At 41.0% G+C, this 19,528-nt stretch overlaps 1 protein-coding gene across 1 annotated transcript in view; it reads left to right on the top strand.

Moving 5' to 3' along the window:
• The window catches only part of Egfl6 (EGF like domain multiple 6), a 64,170-nt gene that overhangs the window by 40,975 nt on the left and 3,667 nt on the right, over positions 1-19,528 (top strand). The window contains exons 8-11 of the mRNA XM_012515544.2: positions 5,323-5,649; positions 6,715-6,795; positions 12,938-13,039; positions 15,346-15,611. Coding sequence (XP_012370998.1) covers positions 5,323-5,649; positions 6,715-6,795; positions 12,938-13,039; positions 15,346-15,611 — 776 coding nt within the window. The remainder of the gene's footprint in view (positions 1-5,322; positions 5,650-6,714; positions 6,796-12,937; positions 13,040-15,345; positions 15,612-19,528) is intronic.

Consider the following 19,528-nt stretch of genomic DNA (forward strand, 5'->3'; position numbering starts at 1 on the left):
AACATGGACACTGGAGCTTTTTCTGAGAGGCTGTTCAGCCCCCTGCAGGTGCAGCCCAGACGCGGGGGAAGTTAACAGCTGAGGGAAACCTTCCCGCTAGTGTGGGACTGGGTCTCTGGATAGACACCCCACCTTCCCCCTCCCAGGGCAGGGCATTTCTGGGGTGTATTCTACACCAGATCCCAGATGTCCTCAGTGGGACTGAGCCCCAGTTACCCACCCATTTACTCACAGTAATTGAGTGATCGGTGGGTAACCGCCATCTTTTAACTTTTAACTTTTCTCTCTTCCTGGCTTGCTGTCCCCTGCTGGTGCCTCATGGAATTGCCTCCAATGTAAACCAGCTGTGCCCAAATCCTTGTCTCAGGTTGTGCTTGGGGGAACACACACTCAGAGGAATGCCTCTTTCCAAGGTTCATCATAAAGATCAGATGAGGTAACAGTTTCTGGGTATGTAGCAGACAGTCAAAGAGTGATCCATGGTTATTCTTGTTATTAGTATCATTTCAACCTACTGTTAAGAGCCAGCTAGTCTACTCTGAGATGGCGTAAAGGCAAATGAAAAATGCCGTGCAAACATAGTGGCACCCTCAGGAGAGTGGGCACCACTCCCTTGTGCCCTTTTCTGCCCCCAGGCCTAAGAATTGAAGACGTTTGAAAGAATTCCCCAGAGTAAAGCTGGAGTCATTTCCCTCTCTTTTGATCCCTGGGCCACCAAGCTGTGCTATTGAGGCCCACAGGAAAGCGACCTCTTTAAGCATGCCACTGGGTCCTGGAGTGCTGCCCATGTTTTCTATATAGCAACCCAGTGCTCTGAAATCACAATTAAATTTCACTTTAACCAAAGGTTTCTTTTTCATTTTTTTTCCTGTTTGTTTGTTTATTCTGAGACAGGGTCTCACTGTTAGTGCATGTTGGCCTTAAACTCACTGTATCCCAGGCTGGCCTCAAACTCACATATGTTCTCCTGCCTCAGACTCATATGCCCCTCAACTGCTATTATACGATATAGAACATTGATGTCACAACATTTTTTGGCAATGATGGGGTTAAAACAAAGGGTCTTGGGCTGGGGATATAGCTCAGTGGCACACTGCCTGCCTGGCAAATGTGAGGTTGTGAGTTTGATTCCTGATACCAATAAAGTAAAATAAAATAATATAAAACAAACAAAAAAAACCCAGGGCCTTGCACATGCTAGAGGCCTTACTCTGCCACTGAACTATATCCTACTCCTTCATGTGTGGCTTTTATCATGAGCTTATTGTTCTGAGAAACTCGGACTCTACACTATAGTAATGAAGAGACAGTAGAGTGTCCTTACATACCACCTGTACCCCAGGGAAGACTCACTCTCAGTGCAGATATGTCTATTTTTAACTATTCTCAGATATGAGTCTTAATAATGAACCACTAGATATTTTAGTCCTGATTTGACATCAGCTATCCTGAATTCTAAGAAATTAAAACCTAGACAATATCCTATTAAGGGAAAATACTCAATTTAGAAATGTCACTGGGCTATTAGGAGCACAGCTTTTGGGATCAGATTACTTTAGCTTGACTCCCAGATCCCTGGCTTCCTGCCTGTGGACTGAAAATAAATTATTTATCCTTTCAATGCCTCAGTTTCTTTCTCTGCAAAATAGGAATAATAGAATCTAGCCATTCATATTATTTTCAGGATTAAATGCAATAATCCATACAGTATAAACAGATGTTCATCTAGGGGGCTTCACTCCAGCCCACAATACATTAGGTGTTCCATAAGCATGCACTAGTATTGGAGTAGTGATGGCAAAGGTCTTTTAAAAAAAACAAAAACAAATCTAACAACTGTTCCCACTGCAGAACAACTTAGTAATTGCTAGTGCACTTGGCATTGTATATAGAGCTTATTTAAGAAGATGGGTTGGGTACAGCCAGGCCATCCTATTTAATGAGTCTCTACTAGAAATTTACAGGTAGGGCCTGGGAATTTTTTTTTTTTTCATTTTTTGGTCTGTTTGAAACAGAGTCTCTCTGTGAAGTTCAGGCTGCCCTTGAGCTCACTTTGTAGTCTAGGCTGGTCTCAAACTCACCATGATCTTCCTGTCTCAGCCTCCCAAGTGCTGGGATTCCAGACATGTTCCACCGTGCCCAGCTTTGGGAATTTTATTTTTAACTCAGTAAAAGATTTTTAATATTTTGGTGGTGATTTCTAAAAAAGAATAGCAAAGCCATGCTGAGTATGTTGACAGTACCTCTGTTAGTAAATGGTCCATATTAGGTCATTAAACCTCACCATTCTTACCCTGCTTTTGTAAATGGGGAGATTGATGCTAAGAGACGTGAGGGACTAGTTTGATGACATATGGGCAAAAAATGGGAGTGAGGAGTCAAATCCAGGATTGAGTGCTCAAGCGCATGAGAGGTGTGTTCACGCCATGATGGAGAAGGTTTCTGGCCACCTCCAAGGCCAACTCTCCAGGCGCAGCTTTTGTTCCCTCCTGACCTTCCCTGGGTCCCACAGTGCAGTAGCTTCCCACCGTGGTTGCCAGTCCTCCCAGGGTTGAGGCCACAGCTCAGACTGGGAGGACACTTTTCCTGGCAGATGATAGGGGTTCGTCTGATGGGCTAAGCACAGGTGAATGAATGTCAAAGTCCTATTCCTCTTGGGAAAGATAGTCTCACTTAATAGTGATCTCCATTAATAAAATCTATCCCAAAGCTATGGAGTTAAAATTAAGATTTTCACATAGGTAAATGTTGGCAACAGAGTGAACATTTAGAAAAATCTTGGGGACGGGAGAGATGGCTCAGTGGAATAAGCGCTTCCCTGGCAAGCACAAGGGTCTGAGTTCAATCCCCGGTTCCGAAAAAAAAAAATAAGAAAAAAAAAGAAAAAGAAAAGAAAAGAAAGAAAAATCTCTATTCCCTCCCAAAAGGCATTGTCAACTTCAGTCACAAGACTGGCCCATGACCTAAACATTTTGGCATTCCCTGTTTGTGTGTCTGAGTTCTCAAACATACCAAAGACTCTTCTATGGCAGCTTCCTCCCACATATTTTATCCCAAAGAGAGGATGCAGTAATTAAGAACTTCGAGAGAAAACAGTCATCAGTGACGCCAAGTTTGAAACAATGGTACCCAGATACAACCAAATCCAATTAAGCATATCCTTAGACTGCAGTTTTATCTTTGTTTGGCTTTGGATTCCTCTTTGCATACAAAGGGAATGAAGTTATTGATACAAAGGTTATGATGTTTTGATTTTTTTTCTTTTTTCAAGAGGAAAATTTGAAACTTCAAAGTGAAAAACCAAAAGCAGATGTTTAGCATTGCCTGGTGTGGGCTGAAACCCTCTCCTCATTATTTATTAAAGGTCCTCAGTTTTATGTTACTGATTGCACACAGCAAATTTTCAGGGAATAGGTGTTTCCTGTTGATTTTTCATGCTGGGCCCTGAGAAAACATTTAGAGAATCACGGACAGAATTCCACAGTGGGGCCTCTAGAGGAAGGGCGGTGTGTGACCAGCACACTACAATCAAAGCTCCATGTGCAACCTCTAGCAAAGGAGCTAACGCAGACCACGTGAAGGTCAGGAAAATTCCTCCTGTTAGTGAGGCTTGATTTTGTATCTACGAGTACAGGTTGTCACAGTGATAAATAACTGGGACATTTCATTGAGAATAGCAAAGCTGCACTTTGTCCTACAAGCCCTCAGATGGGGGTCAAAGTGATGTACTCATTAAGAGTGTACATAGTTTCAAGCCATTTTCTTTTTCTCTTTTGATTATCCAAAATATTGTTAATGTCTCTTGTTTAGTTTTCTACTACTTTAGTACAGAATGCATTGGCAAAGGACAAAGAAGGGATGAAGCAGGAGAAGAGATTAAAACATTGCCAAGAAAAAAATCTTAATAAAATCCCAACCCAATTTTTATAGTATTACTCTATGCATCAAAAATGATGCTGCTTCCTTCCCTCAATTTCCTCTGAATTCTAAACTATATCCAGTGGGATAATTGAGTGCATTGACTTAGGTGTTTTTAAATCCTCTGTTGAGTGTTAGGCAAGCTCATACCTAAATGTTTTACAAAAGGGCATCATATTAGATTTTATTTTATTTTTTGGCAATATATTAGATTTTAAAGATCAGTGTTTTATTTTATTTATTTATTTATTTATTTATTTATTTATTGCACAGAACCAGGGATTGAACTCAGGCCCTTGTGCTTGCCAGGCAAGTGCTTATTCTACTGAGCCATCTCCCCGGCCCCTATATCAGTGTTTTAAATTTTTTAAATCAGTTACTTTTCCACATCCATTAGATATTCTTAATTATCATGTATATGCCTGGAAGAAGGACATAGATCTTTGGACCATAGATTTTGAGGAATTTGAATCAGTCTACAACAAAGTCGTCCTTAAAGCAAGAGAATAAAGGAATACAAGAGAATCAGGAAAAGAGCCATTCACATACTTTCCTCTCAGCCCTAGCTCTACCCCCAGCTTCTCAATGACCTTGTTCAAGTCACTTACCATTACTTAGTTGTTCCATCTACACAACTAGAATATTGAGGCAAATGACATTTTTCTACCAGGAGTTCTTCTACACTGTTACCTGCACCCAAGAGTCACTGGCTCACTACAAGATGAAAAGAGCCAATCTAGATGTGTGTGTTTAAAAGCAACTTAATTTCATGGCTACAAAGAGGAAGTGGACATAAAACAGTAAATATAGAAGGCTTTATTAAAAAATTCAATGAATAAAATTATTTAGGTTTAAATAGTGGTTGAGTTTTAAGCATTTAAGGGGAGGAGGAAGGGAAGAAAGGAAATTATATTTCTGTACAGTAAACTAGAAGTCACTGTGTTTGTAAGTCATAAATGTCACATTACTGGCACTTATTTGACTCAGGTTAATGCTGTCTGGCTATATTCTTTGACTATCACATTTCAACAGATTCCTAGGGGCTCCTTGGACAATATCAGGATTGGGACCAACATGAAAGCAGAAATATTAGAGGATCCTGAAAAAAATCCATTCCTCCAAGATCTGTAGCCTAATTGGGTAGTAGCAGGTATTTCACTAGTTTCCGAAGCAAAATGAAGTGTATCCTTTAACAAAAAGTAGTGAAGGTAAGCGCCATAGCGTTAGAACTGCTCAAAACTGAAGCAAACATAGTTTGTCCTAAGATCTCACATGGTGGAACCTTTTATGGGTTGATTCTGAAAGCAAGAACTTTGAGCTCTTCCAATGTGTTCCATTGTTTACCAGTGACCTAATTACCCTACTAATTATGGGTACTTCTAAATTACTTATTTTTTGTTTTAGTTATCCCAGAAAATTCTGTGAGGGAAGTCCTCAGAGCACCTGGGACCATCAAAGACAGGATAAAAAAGTTGCTTGCTCACAAAAACAGTATGAAAAGAAAGATAAAAATGAAAAATGTCACCCCAAGACCCAGTGGGACGCGTGCCCCTCAGGCTACCTCAAAGCCCTTCAGCTATGAAGAGAGTCTTTACAGGAGTGGAAACCCTCCTGGACATAAAAAATGGAAGAAAGAAAAAATTAAAGAAAGGCTTGAGGAAGAGAAAAGAGAAGAGAAAGCCTTGAAGAATGATGTGGAACAGGAGCGAAGCCTCCGAGGAGATGTGTTCTGTGAGTATCATGTTTGCTGTTTTATATATTTCATGAAGAATAAATTGGGATTCCTCCTGACAAATGGAAGAAGACCCAAGAGTTTCATGCTTTGAGTGAAGTGGGTTGGGCCTTAAATGCTAAGAAGTAGGGGTCTATCTGCGTGGGGTCTAAAGATGAACACCTTGCAAAAGTACCAAACCAAAGCTACTGCTGAGGGAAACAAGCAGGGCAAGTCCTATTCCCTTACCTGGGGGCTCTGTGGTTGGTGCAGGCTCCCGCTTTTCCACTGCCAACATGGGAAGCTTGCTGGTCCTGCAAGCACGGTTGTCTGGCTGCCAAGCACCTCTAGTCAGACCCTCACTGTGTGGCTCAGCCAGGCTCCAGCTTCTCAACTCTCAAAGTCACTGGTCCCAAGTTTATAAAAATGGAACTTCTAAATTGTGTGGTTCTACCTTTAAAAGGCAAAAAAAGAAAACCAGAAGGAGAAAAGGGCTAAAAAAGTAGGGCTTAAATTTTCTGCATGAACAAGGTAAGCACCAAATCCCTCTTTTCATCTGAAAGCCCACCAGAAGTCTCAGTCCCTTCTGAACAGTTTCCATGGTGACTCTGCCTGGATGCCACCACAGAAATTCCATTTCCTTCCCATTGGCATTTGTTCCTCCCTCAAATATTTCGTCAGGTCTGTTCTTGACTCTCCAACTGGTGACCATACATACAAATGCCATTTGGAAGAAACCAAGGGAGAAGTAGACATAGCCTCCCCCATCAAAGAAATAGTATACAGTGACATTAGCTCCCTTGATAGTGAAAGTCCTCAGGAAATATACCTCTGAAAATTGATGAGAAGGAATGTGCCTGGAGTGTAGATGCTAGCTCACTAAAAGAATGTCCCAAAAAAAGGATGTTCTAAATTGGGACCCTGGAACCAATGTGAGCGATTTGGAAAATGGCAGAGGGACACTGCTAGAATACTCACAGTGATTACTATCCACGATAAAGCTTCTTTGTTCAATCACTGGATTCATACCTTCTGAGCATGTGGGGTTATAAGTTTTTCTTAACTGATCAAGTGTTCTTTATCAGCCCCTAAGGTAAACGAAGCAGATCATTTGGGTCTGGATCTGGTCCAAAGAAAAGTGCTGAATTCCAAATCGGAATACAAAGGTAAATGAGTCTGTGTTACACTGTCCCATGTCACTTTCATTTCCTCATTGGATGAGGTGATTGTTTTTGAATTGTTGCCACATTCATAAAGGCCCAAGGGAAAGTCATTACATCATGATTCATGGTACCAGGATTAAAATAGTAGGGCTTTGTGTGATTACTACCAATAGTACAATGCTGGCTATTTTCTTGTCTCTGCCGCTCCCACCTGACACCATAAAGAACTGAGGCAGACTCTGTGGATAGTACTTCACACTCACTAAGTGTCCATGAGGAACTATTTGGGCCCTCTTTGAATCCCCAAACCGACTGTGTTTTCATTTTACTTTTCCTTCCATGATTCTTAGTGATACACATAAAGTTGAAAATTTTGCCCATGACCACAGCCCTGCAATGTCAACAGTCCTTGAATACAGTGTCCTGAAGTGCTCAGTCCGAAACAGAAAGCTTGAGTGTGCACTTTGACACTCCTGCTTGCTCTTTGCCTTGAGCAAGTCACTTAGACCTGCTTACTCCATGGCTTCCACACATGGGAGCAATACTCCTCTCCTAGGTGCTATATTAGGCTTGTGTTCTTGGAAACAGACCCCAAGAGAAGAATTGGAGTGCAAGTGGCTGATGGAGGCAGTGACTCAGAAAACAGTGGATGGGCACAGGGAAGTGAGGTGGGAAGAAAAGGAGGCAACAAAAAACGTGTGTTATTAGGCACATTTCTGCTGTGTGAAGTTTGCAAGGCAGTGTAGCCCACAAGGCTCAGAATAATCCTGCAGGAGGCATAAGGGACCTAAAGCACATACACCGAGCTCCATCTGAGCTTGACTGAAAGCTGCCCTGAGGGTGCTAATTTGCTAGCACTCATGGCCTCCTGTGAAAGCAGTAACAGCCCCACTGTGATAAGGGCACCTGCACCCCACTTGGCCCTTCTACAAAGCAAGACAGCTCCTGGATTCCAGTCTGACTCATGTTCACATCCAATCTCAGCACTTCCTGGTCCCATCCAAAAGCGGGGAAACAGAAGAACCTCTCTACTGCTTCCTGTCCATCTCTGCTTGAGGGCAGTCCCCAGGGAAAGAAATCATCAGCATTCTAGCACACCTGGCTCGGGCCAAGAATGCCGCAGCCAGAGAACACCTTCACACCTAGAGCTGTAATTGCACTAGAGAGCCGTGCAGCTGCAGGGAACATAGTACTGAAACCAACAGTATCTGCCTCGAGGCTGACATGGATTAAACCAGAGAAAGGATTTGAAAGCGCTCTGCAGACCATTAAGTGCTATCTAATCAATTAGTGCACTAATGAGACCAAAGTCTTGAGTTTTGCCTCTTTATGGAACAGCAGGCTGTGTACTACCCTCTTATCTCTCTTTACATGCCCCATTAATTGTGTGTGAAAAAGGAGGGAGTTCGCAATAAATGTGCCACCACATAAACCAACTGAAAAATTGATGTTCCACTGCTTGAGAGATGGCAACATCAATTTCTCAAACTATGAAAGCACTCATAAAAATATAGAAGACTAGACGCAAGTATTGCCTGTCATTTTTCATTTGAAAATTGGAACTAAAAATCTCTTTGATAGCATACCAAAAATGGGAAATGCAGGAGAAAGAAAAGTAAGAAAAGGGGTAGTTTGTGCTCAGTTAACGTGTAAAAAGAACAGACAGTCCTAGATTCCAGTCTACCTTGAGACTCAAGTTTAGTCCCAATTTTTGGTCTGCAAACTTAAGTTGTTAACCCTCCAGAAGAGAAGCTTAATGATATTATTACCCTGTAACATAGGCAGTTGAGCTTAACCTCACTATCTGTCTGAATATCAAACAACTTAGACATAACATGGAACAGGTACTTTCCATCAAGTATTGATATGTTAAACTTTAAACCCCTACAGAATGTGAAGAAAAAAAACATTCAAAAATAGGAATAAACAATTACATATTTTTACAAGGGCTTCAAGGATAGCCAACATTTTGGCCCTAGCCTTTCAAGGTTAATGAGGACTCAGGACATAGGAGAACCTGTACTGTAACATCCTGTAACTCAGTTGTGTCCCAGATTTTCTGATCAAGGAGATTATGGGGCCAAAGAGGAAAGTGATCGATGATGTAGAGTGTTCCTAAGGAGAGTCACATGGAGAAAAAACATTATCTCAGGCTTTCACAGACAGCAAATTGATCAGGCAATGGCCGTGACTCATCCACATGGCTGACACTGACAAAGGATCTATAAACTGCAGTACAGGGTTTCAGGGTAAACTCTGAGGGGGTTTGACTGACCTTGTCAGATACAAAAGTTACATTTCCTATTATATAGGTCTTGCTTTATCTTGGTCTTAAACATCCAGCAGGAAAGTATAAAAATGTAGTATAAAAAGTAAAGCCATATTCATATGCTGAGCTGTGAAAAGCTCAAGTCAACAACTTCTGACATTGCCAGTCCTATGAATAGCCCATTACTATTATGGACTACTGGACTATATTGGATTATTTTGCTGAATCCACGCACCTACAATATTTAAATGGCAATGGAATACCCATCTCTGACAAAACTAAACAAAAAAAAAAAGCGATACAAATGAAGAACCATCTTGTATCTCTATATACAAAATAGTTAGGATAGATATACAGCTACTTTCTCTTAATTGAATGAGAAGAAAGATTTGTACTAATAGTGTTTGGACAGGATACCATGTCTGCACCTTGTACTATGAAAAACCACTACAAAGACAACAATATGCAATGTATTAATTATTTAAACTGTCCTACTAATCAATTTTGAAACTGTCTCATTGCTATTTGTTTCTCAATAAAATTAATTTTAAAAAAGTTTAGTCCCAGCCCTCAGTGTCTGCAGAAGTTGGACAAATCACTTCTGAGCGTTAGTTTAACTTTCCTGAAATTGGGTTCAATAATAAACTTTTCGTGTTGGTTTGTTTGAGACAAGGTCTCACTATGTAGCTCAGGCTGGCCTCAAACTCAGGGCAATCTTCCTTCTTCAGCCTCCCTAATGCTGGGATGATAGATGTGTGCCACCATGCCCAGCTGATGCTAAACTTTTTTAGGAAAAATCAAATAACATAATGTTTCTGAAAATATCTGGCATATTGAAATGAGTGAAGAATTGACTGCTTTTGATTTTTTGCCTTTCTTAATTAGCATAAATAAGTAAAAGACACAAGATTCAATTTTAGTATTTATCTCAATCATTCCTTTTTTGCAGTGCTATTTTTTTTACGTATCTACACCAGGAGTTAGAAAATATTTCTTTAGAGAAAGCCAGGCAGTAAGTGTTTTAGGCTCTGTGAGCCCCATGGTGTTTGTGGCACCTACTCAGCTCTGCCCTTATAGCACCAGGGCAGCCATAGCCAATGTGGAGATGAATGAACAGCTGTGTTTCTTTTTTTTTTAAATTATTTATTTATTTTTATTTATTACATTTATTTATTGTATGTGTGTGTGGCCAGCTCAGCCCACCAGGGGGCGGGGCTGGCTGGCATGTGGTGCTGGGGGATTGAACCGCGGTCCCTGTGCTTTGCCAAGCTTGTTTCAGGTAGGTGCTTTAGACCACTGAGCCATCTCTCCAGACCCGAACAGCTGTGTTTCAATAAAACTTTACAAAAATGGGCAGTAAACCAGGTTGTCAATTTGTAGGTCTCTAGCCTACACGAGCTGACTCAAATGATTTTTCTCAACTACATCTAAAGAAGGCAATCACAGCATGTCCACTTATTTGATCCAACATGCTGGTGGAAAATTTCTAACAAGAATGTTGGAATTCTGAAGCAAAGAAAGGAAAAGATTTTGTTACTTAGTGTGCCATTTGTATCCATGGAGTTTTAATTGTTGGAAATGACTAAGCGACATGGAAAGGCCAATGGCATTGAAAGAGGGATTTAGTACTTACATTTCCCAACAGAAGGCTGCACTGTATGACACACAGGGCCCCAGAGGAAGAAGCATCAGGTTGTGGTCAGAGGTAGATGCAGGACTGAAGGGAAAGCCTAGGCCAAAGCCTTTCCTGAAATTTCTGTGGGAAGAAAGGCAATACAGAGAGGTGAAAGTGGCTTTGGACTGGCCAGGATAAATAACTGCAGAAGGCCTTGGAGAGCAGGGGCTGCCCCCAACTGCCTGATACCTAGCATTGGGATGACTTAGGGTGGGGGGAATATTGACTGTGTATGTTAGACAGTTTTCTGTCATTGTGACAAAATTCCTGAAGTAATCAACTTATATGGAGGAAAGACTTGTGGAACTGCCATCTTCCAGTAATTTGCCAAAATGACTAACACAAAGGGCAAGAGGAGGGGAACCGGGATATGTTTTCCAAGCCTTTTAGAAAACATGGAGTTGTTCCTTTGGCTACATACATGCAAATCTACAAAAGGGTGATATTGTAGACATCAAGGGAATAGGTGCTGGGCAAAAATGACTGCCTCACAAATGTTACCATGGCAAAATGGCAAGAGTCTACAGCATTACCAGCATGCTGTTGGCATTGTTGTAAACAAACAAGTTAAGGGCAAGATACTTGCCAAGAGGATTACTGTACATATAGAGCATGTCAAACACTCACAAAGTCGTGATAGCTTCCTGAAGCGTGTCAAGGAAAATGATCAGAAAAAGAAAAAAAACAAAGAGAAAGGTACCTGGGTTCAGCTGAAGTGCCAGCCTGCCCCTCCCAGAGAAGCGCACTTTGTGAGGACCAATGCAAAGGAATCTGACTTGTTGGAACCTATTCTCTATAAATTTATGGCATAAACTGGGGGTGTTGCTCTGCCATTCAGTACCTAATTGGCAGCTTAAGTGTTCTAGGTCCTATGTAAAAATAAAATTGCCTTGTGTTGTAAGGGTGGTTTTCTTAGTTAAACAGGTATGTGGTGCCTTCTTACCTCAGAAATATTTGTCACAGATTTTCACTGTACCTAATAATTGGGTCTAGTCTTTACTCTTCAGTGTTTTTCTTGCTTAATGATATTGCTGAGGTATCATGCAGGTATATACCCAAATAGTCAAATATTTACAAATATATATATTGAAGATCCTGTAAATCATCATGGGAAAAAGATGTATCAAAATGAATGGAAGTCACTTCAGAAACAAATGTAAATCCATATCAGTTAAATAAATGTTTAAGGCCAAAAAAAAAGAGAGAGAGAGAGAAAGGTTTATTTTGTTCACAATTTCAGAAGTGTCAGTCCATGATTACTTGGCCCCATCACTTTGGGACTGTGGTGGCGCAGAGCCTCATGGTGGGTAGTGGGTGGCAGTGCAAAGCTGCTCAAGTTATGGTGGCCAGGAAGCAGAAAGAAAGAGAGGATGGAGCCAGGGTCCCCGTATTCCTTTCAAAGGTATGTCCAAGCCCACCCCCAGTTACTCACGTCTCCCTAGTAGGTCTCACCTCCCAATTGTGCACCAGGGTAGTGAGCAATCCTGTAGCATGATTGGGGGTCATTTCCGATCCAAACTGTAACAGTGCATGTGAATTAGATAAAGATCATGGTGGTCTTATGAGAAAACATGTCCTCAACTTAGCTGGTCATGGATGGGGAAGTCTCTCCCCAGGTCTCTAAGACCCCAAGTGTCGAAACATCATACAATCCACCAAACAAAAAATAGTATGTACTACGATAATGTTGATAATCATGTGTCATGTACTACATGGAACGTTGTATTCCACAAATCATCTAGAAAGTTCTGGCAAGTTTGTTTATTTATGTAAAGGAGAATTTATTTTCTGGGCTAAATTTTATGACCAATTGGTTATACTTTTTGTTTTGATTTGCCCAGGTAGGTCTTGCCCATTATTTAGGTTTTCTTTAACTTACAGATTTTTTTTTGTTTTCATTTTTGTTTTATAATATTAAAACTCAATTTGTTGAGAATGGCCTCAAAGATGTAACTCAAAACAAGGTATCTGGTTTGACACTAGTGCCAAGAGCATATATGTTTCCTTGGCCTCCACCAGTGATGATGAACTTCTTTGGCCTTTCAGTGACACAAACAGCCCGCTGCTCCACATGTGCCATAGCTTCACCACCACTGATCTATACTCTACAACTAAAATAGGACATTTCCTTCTGAAGCTCCAAATTTTCGCTGTATTTCTAATGTTTTTCATGATCATCAAATGTGCTCTTTTTAAAGCAGGTTTCAATATCTCAGCTGACTGTAGCTTTGATCATGGGGTCTGTGACTGGAAGCAAGACAGAGAAGATGATTTTGACTGGAATCCTGCTGATCGAGACAATGGTATCTACATTTGACTGTTTCATATTCTGTAGTGTGACCAAGGGAAAGAAAGCTTTTCAGGGAAGAGGGTTATTATGCCCATCACTCTTAAGGTAGGGGTTGTCATTTTTGGAAACTTTTAGACTTTCCAAGGTCTCCCCTGATGGATAATGAACTTGGTCCAGCACATATTCCCTCTGTAATCCCTCACCCACCTACCTGTCCCCATAAAGTGCGTGGCAGCAAACTTCTTCCTGCTTCTGAGGAGAGAAAGCTATATGGAGTCATATAAAGTTCAGGAGTGTTGGCAGAAGGAAGCTGTTGGTTTTGCCCAGTTTACCAAGCAGTGGTGTTCAGTAGTTTTTGCTTTGTTCTTTCAGGGGAAGCAAAACTTGAAACACGACCTCTTTTAAACTGAGAGTTGTAGTAGGATCACCTCCTCCCTTACGCATCAAATTGATTTGAGTGTCATCATGCTGTTTTGACATTATCGCTAAGAGCATGTATGTTCTAGGGTTGAGGTGGAACCTGAACTCCTGGACTGAACTGAACTTTCCCTTCAGTAGCTGGAGGTTCTCTTTCTGGCCCCCTGATCTCACATTTTTCTCAAACATAGATCTGAGCTGTATACTTACTGCCCTTCTGATGCCTATTTCACTACTATTGATGGATTCAAGCTTTCCATTGGGTAGAATGTCCTGCTTGCAGATCCATTTGGAGTGCTTATTGCATTCTTCTCTCCTGAAGGCCAGCTAGACAATGAAGGTCAACCGTCTCACCTCAGGGACTTCAGTTCCTGGCCAATGAACTTATTTCTTTGGGAATATATATGGATCAGCCTTCAGTTAAAAGATTCCTCTACATCCTTCCTTGGGATTAACTCTCCTCTGAGCTCTTTTTCAATTTTTGTGTACAATTAGAAAATTTCAATATCTCAAAAAAAAACCTTTTTTAAAGGGTGGGACTGGACTAGATGGGCTGCATCATCCCACCAGCAGTTGTGTAAATGGAACTATAACTAAAGATTCAGGATGAACACAGGGCACATTTAACCAGATCAGAGACAATGCATCTTTGGAGAAACTATCTTGTTGATAATTAAGCTGAGCCCCTTCTTTCTTCCTAAAGCTTCTCTAATTTATGTCTAAAAGAGCTGTATCACACTGGGAACCCACATATAATCTCAGGATCTTGACAGCTCACACAGTCAGAAAAGTGTTACACGGAATGTCCCATCAGCGGGAAGTCTCCTATTTACAAATACACAATCACAAATAATCCTGGGTCCTCAGCTTCTCCATCACTCAAATTATACACTGTCCCTTCTTATGCCTCCACTGTCTTTAAGGTATTTTTCCCCTACAGAGTTAAATATAGAATAGAAACATGAGGTCAATCAGTATTTGACTCCCTTTTTATCTTGAATATAATGTTATTCTGAAATTTAAAACCCACTGAGCATCTTGCATTTTAATTTGCTGAATCAAATAACTCTTACTAGCTGGCAAAGAAGACCTGACAGGGTGTGAGTCCAATGAAAACCAAGGCAGTATTACCTGGGTTCTGCAAGTGTCTCCAGGAGTTGCACTAAAAGATTCCACGCCAACCCCAGTGTCATTCTCCCAGCTTTTATAGGAATTCCACCTTCTTCTCCACTTCCTCAGACCCTACTCTGTAATTCTTGTTCAAGTTCATCAAACCCACAATCAAAAGACTGGAGATGAACAAAAGTCTACTGCCATAGGTTAAAAGATTCCTAGGAGACTTGCAGGCATAGAAAGAAATATATTCTTGGCATCCTAAATCAGAACTCAGTGTGATACATTGAACAGTGTAGTTGAGCTTCATGAAACCATTAGGGCAAATCAGGGGTGTTGTAGCTTAAACACCACTTTATGGGCCCACCTGACAAGCTGGCCATTGGACATAGCATTGGCTCAGTGGGGAACTGTAATACACATTTCCAACAATCCAGGTGGAACTAAAGTTCTGAAATACAAGTCTCTATTAGCTGAAAATTACCTGCAGTACTAAACGCCCATTTAATTAAATTCTTACCCCATATCTGCTACTACCAAGCTTTGTTAATGTGGGCAAATTCCTCTGTTTCGCTGACCTTCAATTTCCTTTTCTGTATGGCAAAAGATTTCAACTGTGTAATCCCTAAAATCCATTTTAGCATGAAGATTTCTTTTCCTGTGTTCAAAATGTAAAGGACTTCAGCTTTCCCTAGGGGACACTATTGTTTATTTTTATAGCTATTTCATATATAAAAGCCAAATCCTTCATAGTGGCCTTATTAACTGCATATTTTTCTTCTCTTAAAGCTGTTGGCTATTACATGGCAGTTCCGGCCTTGGCAGGGCACAGGAAGGACATTGGCCGATTGAAACTTCTCCTCCCCAACCTGCAGCCCCAAAGCAACTTCTGCTTGCTCTTTGATTACCGGCTGGCAGGAGACAAAGTGGGGAAACTTCGAGTGTTTGTGAAAAATAGTAACAATGTGCTGGCCTGGGAAGAGACCAAGAGTGAGGATGAAAGGTGGAAGACAGGAAAAATTCAGTTGTATCAAGGGATTGATACTACCAAAAGTGTAAGTTGAAAACATTGGTTAAACTGGGTATGTATGTTGTTTGCAATGACTTAACAAAACAAAACACTGAAGTACCTAGACCCTGGGGATATAAAGATGAATGTGGCTTTTTCCCTATACTTAAATATCTTCTATTCTGGCATAAAATAGGCAAAGAGATTAATCAATAAAACCAACACCAATATTTGTCAGATGAATGCATATCACATTCCATAGAAAAGACCTGTCTTTTGTGCCTGGCTCCTTTTCCCAGCTTCCTCCCAAAGCAGTCGGGGCATTCCTTAAGAGGTAAAAAATGTCTTGCTCATTTATTCTATGCACACTGTGTGGCATGACAAGTGGTAGCCAGATGATGATTTTTTTTTTGATTTTTTTTTAACTGAACTGGGAAGATAACTGTTGCTGGGGGTCTCTGAGGCCATGCTCACATTCAGTGATTCCCTAGAAGTTTGCATAGAACTCTATAAGCTGTTGTTCACAATACTAGAAGCACCTAGTGCAGAATCCAAGAAAGATCAGGCACAAGCGTATAATTTTCTTTCCCCAGTAGAGTCATATGGTAACTCTTAATTCTCCCAAAAGCCATTGGTAATAAATCTCAGCAAGTATTCCCACCAGGAAAGCTCAACCCAGCCTTGGTGTTCAAAGTTTTTGTTGATGAGTCCATCTGCCCACCTGTCTGCTGATGTGGATGACTCGTTAGTCAGACTCCAGCCTCTCCAGAGGTCAGACTGATAGCATGAAATCCAAGTTTCTCTCCATAAATCACAGTGTTAGCATAACACTTGGCTTGCCCCAAGGTCTCAGGTCAACAATATTGCACTCTGTTAGGTAAGATATGCCAAACTTTGGAGGTTATCCCAGGAGCCCAGCCTTATAGAATGTCCAGGGCTTATACAACTCAGATCTGCAGAATAAATCCTTCACTGCAGAAGAAAAGAAAGGGAAATCGCATCTTAAGAAGTTGGTTGATTGATGGTATGAAACACTGAGAAAAAACAAATTAAATTTAAAAAATGCTTATTGAGTTTGACTATCAAGACGTGGCTGATGACCTTGGCAGAGATGTTTCTTTAGAAGGAAGGATAAAACCCACAGGGATAAAACCTCGGGTGCAAAGCTGGGGCAAAGTGTGAAAGAAAAAGAGCCAAAGTTAGAAGGAAAGACTTGAAGAGGTGATCAGAGGGAGAACAAGGGGAGATGCATGAATCGGAATGCTTTTATACTTCGCTTGGGAAGGAGGAGGATGAATAGAAGCGCAACACCAGCTCTTGGCAATAGGCCCCAGACCAGAAAGCCTAGGCAGTCCCTAGTGCCAGACATTATATTTAACATCTTCTCATTTACTCATCACACTTTAATTAAAGCAGAACATCTTATTTTAAATGCCTCATAAGACATGACTATAAATAAACGTGTATGTTAGGCCCTAGCTAATGAATTTCCTAAGCACTTTTTCCCTTTGTAGTAAAAGCAGTCAGTGCTTTTTCAGGACTGACACACATCGTAATTCAAGCGTATGCTCACTGTAGTACATTTGAATCAGTATAAATCCAATCCGCATGTTTACACTGTTGTGCTTGCAGCATGCTTTGGGGACTGTGGCACTGAACCATGCTCTCTCTATATATATATATAGATGCCATCTCCCACTGGCGAGTGGAAATATGCAGAGGCATGACATCCATAATTACTTCCCTGCTGATCAAATTCACATGCTCATAGCTTGGGGACATAATCAGAACGGTGCCATTTTAAGTCCACACTTTGAAACCATGCCCCCCAAAAGCCTCGCCAGCCATCACATTGTGACACAACAGTGCTGCCACATAGCTCCTGAATTTTCAATTCTGTGAGAAACCTTGATGGGGGATATTGGAGGGTAAGGAAGCTGAATAATCTGGATTGGAGCATATATTCCAGTTTACCGTTGGTATATTGGCCACAGATATTGGTGGCAAGTAGCTGGTGACTTTTACTGCATGTAAGAGATAAATTGTATCCTTCCTCAAAATGAAATTATATCTCAATCCAAAGGCCCATCCCATTAAGCTAAGGGGATTCAATCTCAGTATTCTGCTCACACAGGGTTGGTGGAGGGGCCCTTCTCTAAGTTGTCCCCAGCTTTTGAAATGCTGGGGTGGCACAAACATTCAGAAGGAGGCAGCACATCTTCATTCCATCATGGGACCATGGATACCCATGTATTTTGCCCCCATGTGGCCCTTAGAGCCATTCATCTTTTCAGCTTCCTTATTACATTGGGGTGTAATCTTACTGCTGAAAATTCAGCCTCAATAGGAACATCAGGAAACCCTCTCCCACTCAAGGCTGTGCTAAAGCAAGGCAGTGGTTGTTCTTAGCAGTGGGGAAAAAGTGAGCTTCTTCCCCTCACTGATTCTCTTCTTAGCTCTCCACTGTCTACTAGTATAGTCTCCTCAAGGAAATTAAATTTGCTGTGAGCAAACATCAAGAAAGGCATTGTCTTCCAGGAAAGTCTACTTTTGGTCTAAATATCCCAAATCTCGTTGATAAAAGAGAACATTGAAATCCAGCCTATGTTTTAGGGGTGGACAGGGTAAGAAAATTGTATTGAAAATGTATACAAATGAGTGTGCCCAATAATTATCCTGATGTTTATTTTTAATTTTCCAGGAGATGTCAGTGATAGAAAAGACACCATTTCCCAAGGTGTACACACATGCACTCTCATTATCCTGTTCACTGAAGCTATTGTGAGGGATCTGCACATTGGCTCACTTCTACTTTATTAAAGTTATCCAAAGGGAATGTCTTCCTGAAAGGAGTTCCCACCTGAGAAGTGAATAGAGAGGAAAAGAAAAAAGATTTCTAAATCCAGTCACGCTGTCTCTTCTTAGTACTGTCTTGTTTCCAACCATTCTCAAGAAAATATATCCATCTTGAAAGCAAAAGAGGCCTGAGCAATAATAGTCACAGGCTTTTGTCATCTCATCGCTCCCCCCATGATTTCCTGTCTTCACTTCAGAAAGCCTCACAAAGTTGGACACAGTCATGATAGCAAGCCAAAAGTTGCTTTATCTCTACCACACTGAAAACTGTTCTGTAATGCTTTGCAAAGCAGTAAGAAAGGGTGCCTGTGATTGAGCATGACTCAGAGTCTATGATTCTATAATTGAGGCTACGACTGAGCATGATTCATATACCTCCGATATACCTCATCTCTGTTTCTCCATCTCTCCATCTCTCCTCTCCTCTCCTCTCCTTTCCTTTCTTCTCTTCTCCTACTGGAGACTGAATCCAGGGCATTCACAATAAGCTAATTCCCCAGCCCCTTTTGTATTTTATTTTGAGACAGGGTCTTTGCTAAGTCACTAAACTGCCCTTAGGATCACACTTAAGAGTCTCCTGCCTCAGCCTCCTAGAGTGCTGCGATATGCTACAGGCATGCTACTATGAGCATGTAAAGGATCTTTCTTTAAAATACAATTTTTGTCTGCTTCTTTGTTAATTTTTCTGTTTCTTTTTGTGATACTAGAGATTGAACCCTGGGCCATTCCACTGAGCTACACGCAGGTATCCCACCACCCCATTTTTTTGAGATAGGGCCTCAATAAATTGCTAGATTGTCCAGGCTAGGTTCAAATTCGCAATCCTCCTGCCTCAACCTCACAGAATGTTGGGATTACAGGTACATGTCATCATGCCCAAATTAAAATGCCAATTTTCTACAAGCTAAAATTTATTTAAATTTTTTCCATAATTTTATTGAGACACAAATAGCAATGAGACAGTTTCAAATCAAATTGGGAAGACAGTTTCAATAATTAACACATTGCATACTCTCTTCCTAGTGGTTATTTGCTGTACAAGATGCAGACATGATATCCTATTTACAAACACTATTAGAACAAATCCCTCCATTCATTAAGAGAATG

This window comes from Octodon degus, unplaced genomic scaffold (genome assembly GCF_000260255.1).
Source record: "Octodon degus isolate 3935 unplaced genomic scaffold, OctDeg1.0 scaffold00069, whole genome shotgun sequence".
Taxonomy (NCBI): Eukaryota; Metazoa; Chordata; class Mammalia; order Rodentia; family Octodontidae; genus Octodon; species Octodon degus.